Genomic DNA, 14833 nt, shown 5'->3' with positions numbered 1-14833 from the left:
AGATCATTCATGCTTAGGAAAAAGTAGTCTGGGATTGACCTGCTACTGTTTGGAGCACACTTGGTGATGGGATCTCTTGGGTTTTTAACTCCATTTTTTTTCCCCTCTCTCATGGCTGTGTATCTTTGTTCGCCATCTGTGTTTTGCTGTGAATCATTTTAGAGACATGCATGAACAAATCATCGCAAGTATAAAAGGACTTCCATGGCAGGGTGATGATCCCTGTAAGCTGCTTCGGTCACTCAGTCGACTTCAACACCGCTCCCACTTCATGTGAGTTCTGGTGCTCTAGGTATTGCTTTGAAAGTGCAACAATAACCAAGCAGTTATTCTAGCCCAATAAAAAAATACACTTGTCCCAAGTTTGTCTTTTGCAAAAAACTAAATATGACAATTAAGAAAAAAATAATTCCTTCTAAATATATAAGGGCTATAGAGAATGCTTTGTTGCTTCATTGCATTACCTGAACGTTAAGCCTACTTTTCATGTAAACTTGCCTTAAAACCCAAGTATGTAGTACAAGCTTGTTGTTGCAAAACTTTTAGCAATGAAATCTCTCAGGAATTACAACTAATGGTTTCCTGAAATTCGAGATGCCAATGCTGTGTTTATTCCTGGGTTAAGACTCTTACATGTGTAAGAAAATCACTGTGGTCCATTGTATAATAAATAAGTGTAAACTGAGTGGCGTGGAGTTGGGACATGCCTTACCTAATAGAGCTAACATGCTTAGAATCAGGAGGATGTGAGCTACAGCCTTGTGTCTGAATTCAGCTTCTCATTCACTGCCTGTGTGTGGATGAGCTATGGCAGGGGTTTGTGTAGTGCCCCAGGAGGTTCGGGAGTGATCTCGGACGTATCGGAATTCGTAACTGGAGTGCTGGGGGCATGTGTTGTCCTTCTGTGAACAGTTAAGCACTTTCACAGGGGTACCGGTGCAAACAACAGTAACTTCTTAATCAAGTATTTTGATTTGGTAGTCCGTTAGGATTATGCTGAGTGTTCAATGACTGTACAGTTAGCTAAATAGAATAACTTGCACAAAAATAGCCTATGCAGCAGTGCAGTTAGCTTGAACTTCAGAAAAAATGTTTCACTTTTGAATGCTTCCAATACCTACAGAGTTTATTTTACAAAAAAAAAAAACATTAAAAATTCTTGTTGCGAAGCAGTTTGCATTTCTTACATTGATCACTTCTAAGAGATATGCATGAACACACCCAGATGCTGTTGTGCTAATTTTCTGCTGTCCTTCATCTTGCGTCATAAATTACACCAACTTCTGGCTTGCTGAAATAACCAAAAATCATATATGTTTTTGTCTTAAATTATCTTTAATATTTTGACAGGAAAAGTAAAGGTATCAAACAAAAGCAGATCATTCCCAAGGTAAAGTTATTCAGTAAACTTAGATTGCTCTTGTTTTTCTTCCCCCCCCACTGTGAATGTTCATTTTGATTGACAGAACTCACTTCAGAAAATACTGTTTCATAGTATAGGGAAGTTGTATCATTTATCCTCTAAAACTTCCTTTTAGACAATGTAAAGGATAGGTAAATGTTCACCTTTCTAGGGAGAGCTGAACAGGAAAAAATTGTGAATTGGCATCTGTAATTAGAGTAGTGATGCCATAGATACATAAAGCCATTTCTAATCAAGTAATGGAAGGCAAACACAGCAATTATGTAATTCACCTTGTTCACCTTACACCCTTGGAATGGGGCAGTGGAAAAGTTTCCCTCTTAAGAAGATGCTTTGGTCCAGGATAGAAATAGTCACAAGATGTAACATCATTGAATGTGGAGCTCTAGGTAGTTATTTCATTCTTACTCATTTTGATGCAGATAGAAATATTTCCCCTTCAGTTAAGAGACTTGCACTTTGCTGATTATGGAAACTTTCTTCTAGAACTTGCTGGATTCCATATCTCTGAAGCTCATAGTGAGCATGACTCTGCATGATCGAACTACAAAATCCCTCTTGCACTTGCACAAAAAGAAGAAACCCCCTAGCATAAGTGCACAGTTCCAGGTAGGTGACTGATGTGGTGGTACACACTTCTGGGTGCACCCTGACCTCAGGGAACAGACCTTCCTGGTCTGATCTAGGCTGACCTTGCTTGAAAACGGAGTGGTTTTTATTCTTGGGATTTGTTTGAAGTAGGGTTTTGTTACTTGATTAAACTTAGACTACGTTTAGAGACTATCATTATGCCATGAAATGTTAGTTCTCTGTTCAATCAGCTTCATCCTTGTATGCAGATGTAGTGCTATTGTAACAGCATACACAACCCCCACTTTTCATTGTCCTGAGAAAAGGTAAAAACAAATACAGGGATCTGCTGTGCAGTACGGGAGAACCCCCATATTGGGTGAAATAGGATTTGTATAGCCATCAGACCTGAAAGAGCATTATTTCTGAGCAAGAAGCTGTACTGCTGTCAAATGCAACTCACATTGCTGGTATCTGAAGGAAAAAATGTTTCTGAATATTTAATTTCAGACTTCACTTAATAAGTTACTGGAGACACTGGGTAAAGCTGAGCCGTTCTTCATCCGTTGCATCCGCTCCAATGCTGAGAAGGTAAGACTGCCGGAAGAGCTGAGCTGATCTGGCTGCTGAGCATCCAAGCCTTCTAGCCCTGTAATATATCTCTTTGACTTGTTCACCGTCATTCTGTATGAAGGTGAAAGCTAATTAAGGTGTGAAAACAGAATGTGCTTTTTCTGCTGGACAGAAATAGGACTCTTCAGGCATTTATTAGCTGTTGACTGCTGATCTTTTTCAGAAAGAGATGCTTTTTGATGAAAACTTGGTGCTTCAACAGTTAAGATACACTGGCATGCTAGAAACTGTGCGAATCAGAAGATCTGGCTACAGCGCCAAATATACGTTCCAGGTATGTGGAGGTGAATTATGCTTTCAGAAATATCTGCTCTTTTGGAAGAACACATGTTGCTTCAGAGTCTTTTGGGTCTCTCTTCACGTGAATCTCATGAGCACTTGGGATAAACTGTAAAAATTCACTGCAGTTGTGACAGAGCCCGCGTGGTAACAAGTTGTAGTTGAAACCATTGTGCGAGTCATCTACCAGTAAGTTGTTCTACTTGTTGCATGAAGGAAAGCATTCTGAGTGCTGTATAAGCAATCGGTGCTGCACATCACTGTCTCTGTATGTGAATTAGTTTTCTATAAAATACTCTGTGCATGTAGCTTTATAGATCACATATAGGTGATCTTTACCATTAGAGGCTGAATAATGCCTGCATTTTACAGAATAGGAAAAAATAGCTCAATTCAGAGTGAAGAATAAGGACTTTCAAACCCCAATAGCTCAGATGTCTTAACTTTTAGAAATCTAGTTAGAACTCTAAACTTGTGAATTGCCTTCTAACTTTGATCTCTTGCTGTCTGCTTTTCACAGGAATTCATAGACCAGTTTCAGGTGTTACTGCCCAAAAATGCCAAAGCCTCTAAGGAAGACATCTGTGTTTATCTGAATAAACTAAAACTGAATGAAAACTACTATCAAATAGGGATGACCAAGGTCTGTGACACTTTCTGTAAGCCAGTAAGAAACACTGATGTACACTGCAAAATCTAGTATAGTTCATTTAAGGGCATTGCTGTCTTCTGCATTTTGTATTTAAATTAGCTATTTCTGCTTTTGTAAATGTTGACACAGACGTTAAGTAGCAGCCTCATGGCTTTTGATGCCAACCTGTGATCTTGCAATATAGAACGAGTCTGTGTTGTGTGGATATGACTTTTGGGGAATTGTTGCTATTGGCATTTGTCAAACAGGTCAATGTTTTCATTTTAGAAGGGTTCTACGATTTGAAGGCTGTGAGTACAGTTGTATGTTTTAGAATCTAAACACTGAGATTTGGTAAACCAAAAGCTAATTGCTGTCAGCTAATAAGACCATTCTTATTTTTCAGCTTGTGGAGATGCCTCCAGTGGGGGCTGAAAGGCTTCTATTAACTGTTTGTTGATGAACTTTTCTTTAACTGAGCAGATTTTTATGAAAGAGGCTGAACGGCAGATGCTACAGGATACACTACACAAAGAAGTGATGAGGAAAATCATTCTGCTTCAGAGCTGGCTCAGGATGGTTTTAGAAAGGAGACGCTTTCTCAGAACAAGGCAGGCAGCCATTGTTTTACAGGTATCTTCGAGAATTGCCAATTTTCTTCTTTTAACACACAAACCCCCTCAGATAACACTCCCCACCTTGAAGTACCCCCTCCCTTACTTCAGAAATCTCTCTTCTTAAGGCTTGCTGGCGTTCCCGTTGTGTTAGGATGGCACTGCAGAGGAATAATGCTGCCATTTATATTCAGTCAGCATGGCGAAGTTACAGGGAGCGAAAATGCTACCTTCAGCAGAAGAGGAGAATTTGTCTCCTGCAAGCCATGGTCAGAGGGCATCTACAGCGTAAGAGGTAAAGGAAGAGGAGCCATGTGATAAGCAAACATGCGTTTTGACCACTTAGTTACGTGGCTTCACCTGCCAAGCTTAGTTTCTGTGTGATATCTTGACTTAGTAAACAACTTAAAGATAGTTATTACCATGTGATGCTGCAGTCAGTAACAAATGGCTAGTGGTGTGTGGAAACTGGTTAAGCGCTTGGGACTTGAGCATTATTCAGCTGAGCTGCGCCAATGCATGCCAGTCCTGATAAGCAGACCTCCATGCCGTCATACTGGGGCTATAAGTGTATCTGTACTTTGTGTCTGTATTGCTGTTTAGTCTGCATTTAAACAGTTGGGTACTTTTCTTGAATGCTGTACATTTAAATATTGGTCTTTTCACCTTGCAAATTCTTAACAGATTTCAGAAAATGGCTGTAGAAAAGCAGAAAGCTGAAGAAAAGCAGAGCGCAATGCAGGAAGATCAAGACAGAGAGAACGATATGAGCAAGGACGAGCGCAGTGAACTGGCAATGGATCAGTTGCCTGTCAAACACAAGTCAGAGCTCGATCAAGTTGTTGGGGACAGAGATCACACTCCAAATGAGCAAGCAGAAAACGTGAGCTCATCTGAAAAAGCCACATTACCCCAGAAGAACGTGACTGAGGGCTCCGAGAAAGTGACGAACAGCCGGGAGAAACGGGAATCTCGCCGGCAGAGGGGGCTGGAACATAACGAGTTACAGAATAAGCATGTCCTGTTTGCCTTCGAAGGGTCATCTTCACTTTGCCACGAGGAACAAACCTCTTTTGAAGAGGCCCTGGAAACTGTGCCAGTGCCAAAGAAATCCACAGCACAAGATGCTGCCCTTCAAGGAAGCAGTGAGGGAGAGAGAAGTCCAAGTGAAGGAAAAACTCTTTCAGACCCAGCACCATCAAGCGAGATAAAAGAAAGCGGTTCTGTTCCTGAGCAACCACCTGTATTGGAAGCAGATGATAAGGCAGTTGATAGAATGAAAACACAAGGGAATCAAAATAACCAGATAAAAGGCAGCCAAAGCTTTACCTGCCCTGAAAGGCCGACAAATCTTGCACTGAATCTCCATAATACGCTGTCTGCTACTGGGAGCTTTCAAACTCAAGCTGAATGCTGGGCAGATAAGAACAAACGTCTTGTCCAGAGGGCAACCAAAGATCTGGAGAGTCCCACTTCTTCCGCAATCCAGAGATACGTGGATGACCCGGGGAAGCTAAAGTACAAGAGAGAGAAGTGGAAAGGAAAGAGACAGTCTGATGCCAGTCAGAATGATATGCTGAGTCAGTCTTTGGATGAAAGAACACGTGCGGATAAGTCTCCTCAGGATCAGCTAGAGTAAGGGCAGCTTCCTAATTACTTTGACTTTTTCAGAAAACACATGTTTGTAATATTTAAAAATAGGTGGAGAGCTCCTGATAGCCTGTCCATCTGGACATATTATGGGAGAAAATAGAACTATGAACAACTGCTGCTTTTTCTTGGCTCCCAGTCCTGCAGTTGAATCTGTATGGGTAGAATGTTTTCAGAAGCTATCAAACGATACAAAGCCTGCCTTGCTGAATTCAAATTGGAGAGTCAGGGCTTTAGTTAAAGTAGTGTTTAGTTAAAGTAGTGAGTTTATTTTCATGTGTCTTTTGTCCATTGAAAACAAGGTTTTAGTGACCTGCAGTTTGCAAGCATCATCCCTCTGATACGGCAGGAAATCTTACTCATTTTTTTACTTCTTCAGCACATTTCGCATTTAAAAGTGAGTTGCAAGAGTTGATCAGAATCCTCTCTTGATTCTAACATTGATATGTGGATTATTTAAAAGGTGTTAAATATTAAGAGGCTACAGACTTCTATAAAATATGTAATCTGAAACTAATTTTGTGACATTGCAGAAAGAAGGGGAGTTCATCTTCATTAAGTGATCTCTCAACACTTGCCCACTCTGTTGCCATGAATCAGGTACTGGTGCTATTGTGCATATTTACACATTGTTATCCTTGTTTAGCCAATTATTCACAAATCTTTAATATTTGTATAGTGTGTTCTGTGTGCTTGTGTTCACCTCAGATTTTTTTTTGGTTTTGTTTTTATGGCTTGATATCCATGTAAAAAATTTCATTAGCAAATATTGTACAGCAATTTGAAAACTGGATTTTTATTAAATGAACCCTTGATTAAAGCATTAAATATGCTTAGGTCTTATATTAGTAAGGTAGTATCTATTGGATAAAGTGTTTTGTCTTGATGATGCAAACTTTTTTCTACCATTCTGGTTCTTCAAACGATTTAAATAATCTATTTCACTCAATATGTAGTTATTTGACTCCTCCTCTGTACTGTAGCAATCACCAGATACGATAGAAGAAGAAAAAGGCAATAAGAAATATCCTGTGCAAAAGAAGCCCAGTGACCTCTTACCTACCTCTGATGCAGCTGTTTCCATGCAGTCAGCAAGTCAGCAGATAGATGCCAAGTATGTATTCTGTGTGTGACTGGCCTGTCTTTAAGAAAATGGGAAAAAAAAGGAGTTTTTCTACCAGTACTTGAATTGGGCATCTTTAGAGTGTGATTGTGGAGACACACGTGTTGACATGAGCTACGTGAGTGGCTGTGTTGTTCATTGACTTGATCTTCATGTTGATATAAGCATGATATCTGACCCTGTTGAGGAACACATTCTCTGCTTCTTGCATAACACTCATCTTTGAACTGGTTCTTTTTAACATAAGAACTACCATACAGGCTTAGATCAAAGATTCGTGTAGTATACTGTCATCCAGACTCAGAAGTAGGACACTGAGACAAAAGCTTAAGAACCCAGAAAGCATGTGATGCTGTTTCCCTGGCCTGCTCCTCCAGTTTGTGGCGTTCTGCAACTCGGGGACTTCCTGAGCCAGAGACGATGTCTTGGATGTGTGATGTGTTGTGTGTGTTGAAGGTAGTACCCTAATCTAGTAAATACAAGGATGTCCAGCTGTGCTCTCAGACTGTCTTTCCTTTTTTGTGCTGCTCAGTTTTTCTGCAGGTTGGACTTCTGAGGAAATACTCACAATAGAGGTTAATCCTATTGTGGATGTTAGCTGTACTGTAAAAGAGCCTTTTCTTGTAGTAGAGCCAGCTTCCATTACTAATGTGACAAACTTGTGTCTGCTTTTATGTTCAGGTCTGCTTTTAAAAGTCCTTTGCGTAGACTTTTGGGGAAGAAGCCAGATAAGAAAATACCAAAGGAGAGTCCTGATGTGATTGATGAAGGTGGTCTCTCCCTTGTATCTTGTGTCCTCTTTCCAGAAACAGGAGGAACCCAGAAAGTTTCAGAAGGTGAGTTTCTGTGACTTAATCCCCAGCTTGCTAATATCCCTCTTTTCTATAATGTTTTGCATGGAAACAAATACTACAGATTTCAGTCTTTCTGATTTGATACACAAATTAACTTCTTTTCCAGCTGCTTCTGGACAGGCAAGTCGCCTCCAGGCAGGGGAGCGCCATGTGAAAGAGAGCAGTAAAACAAAGAAGAACCGTACTATAAAGATCAGCAAGATCTCAAGTGTGTCTCAGAATTGGCGAGCTTCCATGGTCCGTGAGATTGCAAATGCCAATGAACTGAAACATCTTGATGAGTTCCTCCTGAACAAGGTAAAAGGCACTCAACTATGATAAAATTCAGGTCTATGATCACTGTGTGGAATTTTAAAGACTAGTTTTCTAGGTGCAAATTTATATTACTATTTAAAGCAAAGGGGAGCTGATTTGATAGGTTGACAAAATTATGTCTGTATTAAGGCCCTTCCTATTCCTTCTTTTAAGTCTCTGAATGCATTACGTTAAGCCCTGGTGGCATTCATGCGAGTTCTTCATTTGTTTACAAATACAAGTTGTATTAAAAAAAAAAAAAGCATGAGTTGTAAGGAAATAGAGAGAGTTCTCTAGAGCCTAGCTACCTGACTCCTATTTCTGGATCATCACAGTGCATTGAGAAATGTTATTTTAAATTATTTGAATGGTTGTAGATGATTAAGCCCAGTGACTGAAATTTAACACTGGTTGGATGTTCTTTTTTTAATGAAATTTGATGCAGATGTATTTGCCTTCTAGATCAATGACTTGCGCTCCCAGAAGTCTGGTGTTGAATGCTTGTTTTTTGAAGCCACAGAGAAGTTTAGAGGAAACATCAAGACCATGTACTCTGCTCCTGTAAGTAGTAAGTCTCAATAAAGTGAAAAGTTGGGAGGTAATGAAGGAATCCTGCAGTTTAAATGCTTGACCTGCAGCTCTTTAACACAGCAATTCAGCATTTGTTAGCATAGAATTCAAAGCTGAATGTTAGGCTTGGAAAAGAACACTTAACAATTCTGCTGTAATCTTAAGCAGACTGTTTTGCTTCCCTTTTCTCATTCACTCAGCTGTAACTTATTTTTAGAAATGGATGGATTTTGCTGTCTTCAGCCTATTCAAGTTGCTGCGTTTAAACACCAGAGAGAGGTGCCAATAGCTTTTCCAGTATTCTTCCGGCACTGCCTTGTCTCAGCCAAGTGCCCTTCTACAGGGTAGTAGGGAAGCGTGTTAACTTTCTGTCGTGGGCTGTTATCTTTTACTTTAATGGTGAGCATGCTTTCTCACCTCTGAACTTAAACACATAAAGATATGAAACTGTCTCAACTGTATCCAGAAAGACTGTCTTCTGAACAATATTTGTTCTTTCTCTAGAATGGGCAAATCCATGTTGGCTACAAAGATCTGGTGGAAAATTACCAGCTTCTAGTTACAAATCTGACCAAAAAAGGGGAAGAGAAAGAAGTGAAGCTGGTTTTGAATCTCTTCCAGTCCCTTCTGGATGAATTCATCAGAGGATATACAAAAAAAGAGGAGTCTGAGCAGCCCAAGGTATACTCTTTTACAGGCTTATGGCATGGTTAAACAATGTTACTCTCTTAGGATAAGGAACCTGTGTTACCTCGGAAAGCTTTTCCATAGCTTTCTTCATTATTTGGGAAACACTTTCCAACATGAATCGTGCGTGCAACAAATTCTGGATGCTGATACACCTTTCTGAAACTTTTCGCTATTTAACTTGCTCTTAATATTTTCAGAATCTTAAAACATTTGCTCATTTTCTGTGGTGAAAACTTAAGAGTTCTCTGAACGTTTTATCGATGGAATTACTTTGTCATCAGGCAGTGAGCTCAGCTGATTTTTAGGAAGTTGACAGTGTGAGCTCAGACAACCCGCATACCAAGCTGAAGCTGCAGTGTAGTGTCTCAGATGTCTGAAGGTGGAGTCTGGGAAACTGAATAGGAGGAAAAAAAAAAAGAGAGAATGGAATGTCTGAATTTCAAAGACTAATGTCAGTTCTGTACTCCACTGCAGCAAACCAAAGCCCAGAAGAAGAAACGAAAACAAGATCGTGCAGTAAGTACTTTTCTTTTTGCAATAATCTAAGTCTTCAGCTGCACTCACAGAACACAGAGAAAAACATTCTTCAAAGAGCTTCATTTTGTACTGAAGTTCTGTTTTATTTGCATGCTAAATCACTTACCTCTTCTATGAAGATGTGACACAATGTAGAACTGTGTTCCATAAATCAGAGATCTTCATATGCAGGGATGGGTGGTACTCTAGCACTTTCTGGCTTGTCCACAGCATCTTTTAGAACCTAATGGCTTTCTCAATAATCGGACTGGTTAAAGGAAAGCAACTACCAAATATAGTAACAAACTATAGCGATTGTATTACACTGAACATTAACCAAGGTGGCCAGTCAATTATGAAATGACCCAGCAAACCAAACTACCTGAAGATAGGGTGAAATTTGGTTTCAAGGTCAAAGCCATCAGGTGTAATTGAAAAATAAAAATGGAAAAATCTAAGATAGGCTAGACACTTTTAATAAAAATAATAATAATTTTAAAAGGCAAAAAAAATCCGTTACTTTCTTCCTGTCTCCCACCAGGTTGAAGAACACAATGGCCACGTGTTCATAAACTACCAAGTGAGCATACGGCAATCATGTGAACACTGCTCATCCTACATCTGGCCCATGGAAAAGGCCTGTCTCTGCAGTGGTAAGTAAAAACACCTCAGTCTTGCCACTTAGTTTAAACTATGTGCAGATTGCTTGTAACTTTGGCTGGTACAGATGGAGCTTACTGAACAGTACATGCAGGTTATATAGTAAGTGAAGAAGACAAGATACTTAGCATTCTCATGTGATTTGGAATGTTTGTAACAATTGCTCCTCTCTCTAGTTTGCAAGTTGACTTGTCACAAGAAATGCATGTCCAAAATACAGAGCAGCTGCACATCCTGTGGAAAAAAGGTAAGAACTGTAGATCTGGGATATGCGGTACAGAGATACTACGAGTCATGCATGCAAAATGCTGCCTTTTTTTCTCAGCAAATGAACAGTGGGTGTCCAGGCACTGAGTAAAAGCTGCTTAAACGGTTCCCTTCTCTGCCTGCATATAGTCAGAGCCAGGGCCTGCAGTTGCAGAAGCAGAACATTTTGCTAAAAGGGGATACTCGAGCTAATTTGGGAACTCCTCCTTAAGAGTATGTGTGCTGTACTGGACGAACTGTTAAAGAAATCCTTTGATGTGTACAATAAAGTTTCTTTATTGCTGCAGCTCAGGAAATCTGTGTTACGGTCAAAGGCTTGTAGGAAGCTAAAATAAAACACTTGGCTTTTGTTTCTGGAGGCATAAGCTAATTGTAGCATTAAACAATGGCATTTTCTAGCCTGGGAACAGATATTCACAGTGCTTGACCTGTATCAATTCCAGAATGAACAGGACGCAGAACCACGTCATTTTGGAGTGTGCGTGAGTTCCCTGACCAGTGAGAGAAATTCAGTCCCCGTTGTCATGGAGAAGTTGCTAGAGTATGTGGAGATGCACGGCCTCTACACAGAAGGCATTTACAGGAAGTCGGGATCAGCAAATCGTATGAAGGAGCTGAAACAGTTGCTGCAAGCAGGTCAGGCAGTGTTGCCCACCTTTTTGACTTACTTGCACGGTATCAGTTTTCCCTGCAATTATTTTCTGTCTGAAGGTATCTGCACTTTTTAGTGTTTTAAAAACAGCTTTTTGCTGGCCGTGCAGGCTGTATTATTTTTGTTGGCTGGAAAAAGGTACTTAATACATATCAATGACTATCAGCAGACTTTTTTTTTTCTTCGGAGTTGCCACTTGGGCACTTTGAACAGGAGATTTGAGTGTTTCTAATCTTATTTCTTTGGGGTCCCATTGTGTATGTTAAAGGAATTAACTGCTCTAAATTGAATACTTCTTTTCAGATCCGAACTCAGTGAAACTGGAGAATTACCCTATTCACACTATTACGGGGATCCTTAAGCAGTGGCTACGGGAATTACCAGATCCACTAATGACATCTGCGCAGTACAATGATTTTCTCCGAGCTGTAGGTAAGTTTTAGTAATATTTGAAGCAATGTTTTTTCTTTGACTTACTACATCCTAGGGAAAAGAACCTCTAAGATGCTCATGTTGGCTAAACAGCTTTTTTCCAGCAATGATTTTAGACATTTTTATATAAGAGGTAATTTCTCCTCTAGCTCACTTGGCCTTGCTTTAGGATTCCTTTTTTTGTAGCATAGTGTCACTATACAACTGTCCTTTCTAAAAACAGCAAGCATGTGAATAGGTTTCCCATCGTACAGTTTTTTAGTTCTCCTTGATATTCTGGACCAGATCTAGCTAGCAGATAGCTCAAATATTTAGATTCATTTCACTTCAGTGGGAGTAAGGCACCCTAAATATTGTTGAGATCTTGGTGTGTCACTTGATTGTTGCTAATAACAGCAGCTGAAAAAGCAGGAAAACTGCAGTGCCATGAGGGAATCTCTTAACATCCAGTTATAACAATTGGTAAATGAAATGACAGTGTGGCTTCTAAGAATTTAACCTTTGTCTGTTGTAGACGGTTTGAGACAATGTCGGAAAGTGCTTGACGGCTTTCCACTAGCGTTGCACAGCAATTACGATCCTGTGTTTCTCCCCTTGTGCAGAACTACCAGAAAAACAGGAGCAACTCTGTGCCATTTACAGTGTCCTTGAACAGCTTCCGCAAGCAAATCATAACACCTTGGAGCGACTCATCTTCCATCTGGTCAAGTAATGAGTTTAATTACTTTGGAGAGAAATTCCATGTGACTTTTTTGAGTCCATCTTGGAAGCTTTCTAAAAACTTAAACAGCTTGAGTGTCAGTGTAGGGATCGTGCTGATAGTTGTGCTTAAAACCAGCGCGTGGTTACTTCAGTCATCTGGTGTATTTATATAAAATCGGGTAAGAACAACTTTGAACAAAATGTAGATATGAAAGAACTGGTGAGTCGTCTGAACACGAGGATTTATATGGATGGGTACAGAGTGAGCTGAGGATGTTAGCGTACTTGGTAGGGACTGCGTAAGGATTATGAACACACCTATCTTGGCAGCAGGGATAAATGGTACTGGTAAAGGGGCTGCTCTTATCCAAGAAGCTTGAGAATTTTCTGAGTGGTCCTCTGAACACATGGAAAAGGGTTTTTTAAAGAGGAGGACCTGAATCACCAGACATACTTTGAAAGACTGTCAAACTAGCTTAACCTGGGTGGCTTCCTGTGCCTTTTTCTAACGCATGAAACTTTGTCTGCTTAGTAGGTGTGAAATCATTTTAAAATGCTTCTTTGAACTGCTGTGCATACTTAGTACCCCAGAGGCCTCCTTATATGTTATTTGGGAACTAGGGCAAAATTTGATCAGATTGCTTGTATTCTAGCAAGGTTTGCCTAATTTTTTTTTTTTTCTAATGAACATTGAATTTCAGAGTGGCTTTGATAGAAGATGTCAACCGTATGTCACCCAATGCCTTGGCCATTGTTTTTGCTCCATGCCTCTTGCGTTGTCCTGATACTTCTGACCCTTTAACCAGCATGAAGGATGTTTCAAAAACAACCATGTAAGTTTTAGCAGTCTGCTGTAAGGGAAAACTTGGAAATATGGTGGAAGGCCAGTACTACTACCTGCATTTGTTACAACCTTATTCACATCAAGCTGAGAATCTCAGGGTTAAGAGTTGCTAAATTCTGGCTCTGCTAGTACTGCCAATTTATATGCCCTTCTCTGAGTCCTTCCATCTGTCTCAAGTTTACAAAGCATAAAGTAGGATGACTTACAAGTCTTAAATATCAGGTTTGTCTTTTACATCAAAATAATCTTTTGGGGGAGAGGTATGCTAATCATATATATTTTGCTGAGATACGAGCCATAATAAATGATAGGATATAGAATTTAACTGTTTCCTGCATACTTGGAAACGGCTGATAACTTCTTCTGCGTTATTCCTTGAATTGAAGAAGGTTCTGTCCTTGATCCTCCTTGTTCTCCTTGCTGTCCAGCAGCTCTGGCTCTCTGAGTGCCCCTCGCCATCCTCACTGCATGGCTGGCCTTATATCTACCTCCAATGAAAACAGAGTTTGAAAAATGACAGCTTTTTGTAACTTCTTTCTCGGGCGGTTGCAGGCTTATTCTGTATCTACCAGTCTGTGCCAGCACAGGGAAGATAGGTAGAAGAATCAGAAGCAGTTAGCAGCCATGGTATTGTCTGTTTGCTTACCACTGTTGTGTACAGTCAGTGTGAGAGGCTCTGGTTATCCCAGGAAGAATGTGTGCCATTACCTGTAACAGTCTCTCCTGTTTTGCTTGCCGTGTTGGGCTCTTCACCCTGTTACCATGCAGTGCTACCCCTTGTAAGGCATGCATCGGGAGGCTTTGACTGCATATCATCCACGTGTGCATGTGTATCAAACGTCCCCAAGCCAGGAGAGGCATTTCATCCCATCGTGGTTGTCCCCAGAGCTTTTATAGTATGAGGCTGCTCAATAAACTCTTGCCCTTTTGTCCAGGTGTGTAGAGATGCTCATAAAGGAACAGATAAGGAAGTACAAGATAAAAATGAATGAAATAAATCAGCTGGAAGCAGCTGAGAGCATCGCTTTCCGACGACTCTCATTGCTTCGGCAGAATACGGTAAGTGTTGAAATAAACCACAGAACCACACCATCCAGCAGAAAGCATCCCACCAATTAACGGGGAGGAGGCGTGCTACTTATTTATCCTGTCCATCCCATTTGGTATGTCAAAGATCAATTGCAAGATATGAAGAAAAGGCATTTGCACTAGCCCAGAGCTGTAGGTAGGAGCTAAATATGCAGCTGCACTGGAGTCTGTTTGATAAATGAAGGGCACAGGGGTGGGGATCTTGTTCTTGTAGTGGCCAAAATCTGTTCCTATATAATTCAATCAGTAGAACTAAGATTGCTGAGCCTCTTACATGGCAAGGGAGTTCCTTCACTCCGGAGATGGATGGTGGACAAAAATGTGCTGCATTCTGTTTGGG

The 14833-nt window shown here is 40.4% G+C and overlaps 1 protein-coding gene across 10 annotated transcripts in view; it reads left to right on the top strand.

Annotated features, from left to right (window-relative positions):
• Positions 1–14833, top strand: part of MYO9B (myosin IXB) — a 45091-nt gene that overhangs the window by 27988 nt on the left and 2270 nt on the right. For 8 of the 10 annotated variants that reach the window (XM_075443994.1, XM_075443992.1, XM_075443991.1 and 5 more), the window contains 23 exons: positions 163–273; positions 1351–1390; positions 1910–2032; positions 2504–2584; positions 2790–2900; positions 3426–3548; positions 4020–4169; positions 4279–4445; positions 4835–5785; positions 6334–6400; positions 6784–6914; positions 7605–7759; positions 7884–8074; positions 8534–8632; positions 9146–9322; positions 9806–9847; positions 10389–10500; positions 10684–10754; positions 11218–11410; positions 11730–11858; positions 12461–12566; positions 13262–13393; positions 14340–14463. In XM_075443994.1, the coding sequence (XP_075300109.1) occupies positions 163–273; positions 1351–1390; positions 1910–2032; positions 2504–2584; positions 2790–2900; positions 3426–3548; positions 4020–4169; positions 4279–4445; positions 4835–5785; positions 6334–6400; positions 6784–6914; positions 7605–7759; positions 7884–8074; positions 8534–8632; positions 9146–9322; positions 9806–9847; positions 10389–10500; positions 10684–10754; positions 11218–11410; positions 11730–11858; positions 12461–12566; positions 13262–13393; positions 14340–14463 (3586 nt within the window). The remainder of the gene's footprint in view (positions 1–162; positions 274–1350; positions 1391–1909; positions 2033–2503; positions 2585–2789; positions 2901–3425; positions 3549–4019; positions 4170–4278; positions 4446–4834; positions 5786–6333; positions 6401–6783; positions 6915–7604; positions 7760–7883; positions 8075–8533; positions 8633–9145; positions 9323–9805; positions 9848–10388; positions 10501–10683; positions 10755–11217; positions 11411–11729; positions 11859–12460; positions 12567–13261; positions 13394–14339; positions 14464–14833) is intronic. The other 2 variants (XM_075443995.1, XM_075443993.1) reach the window with 1 other exon arrangement.

Source organism: Opisthocomus hoazin, chromosome 27 (genome assembly GCF_030867145.1).
Source record: "Opisthocomus hoazin isolate bOpiHoa1 chromosome 27, bOpiHoa1.hap1, whole genome shotgun sequence".
Classification (NCBI taxonomy): domain Eukaryota; kingdom Metazoa; phylum Chordata; class Aves; order Opisthocomiformes; family Opisthocomidae; genus Opisthocomus; species Opisthocomus hoazin.
This window is presented reverse-complemented; position numbering and strand designations above follow the sequence as displayed.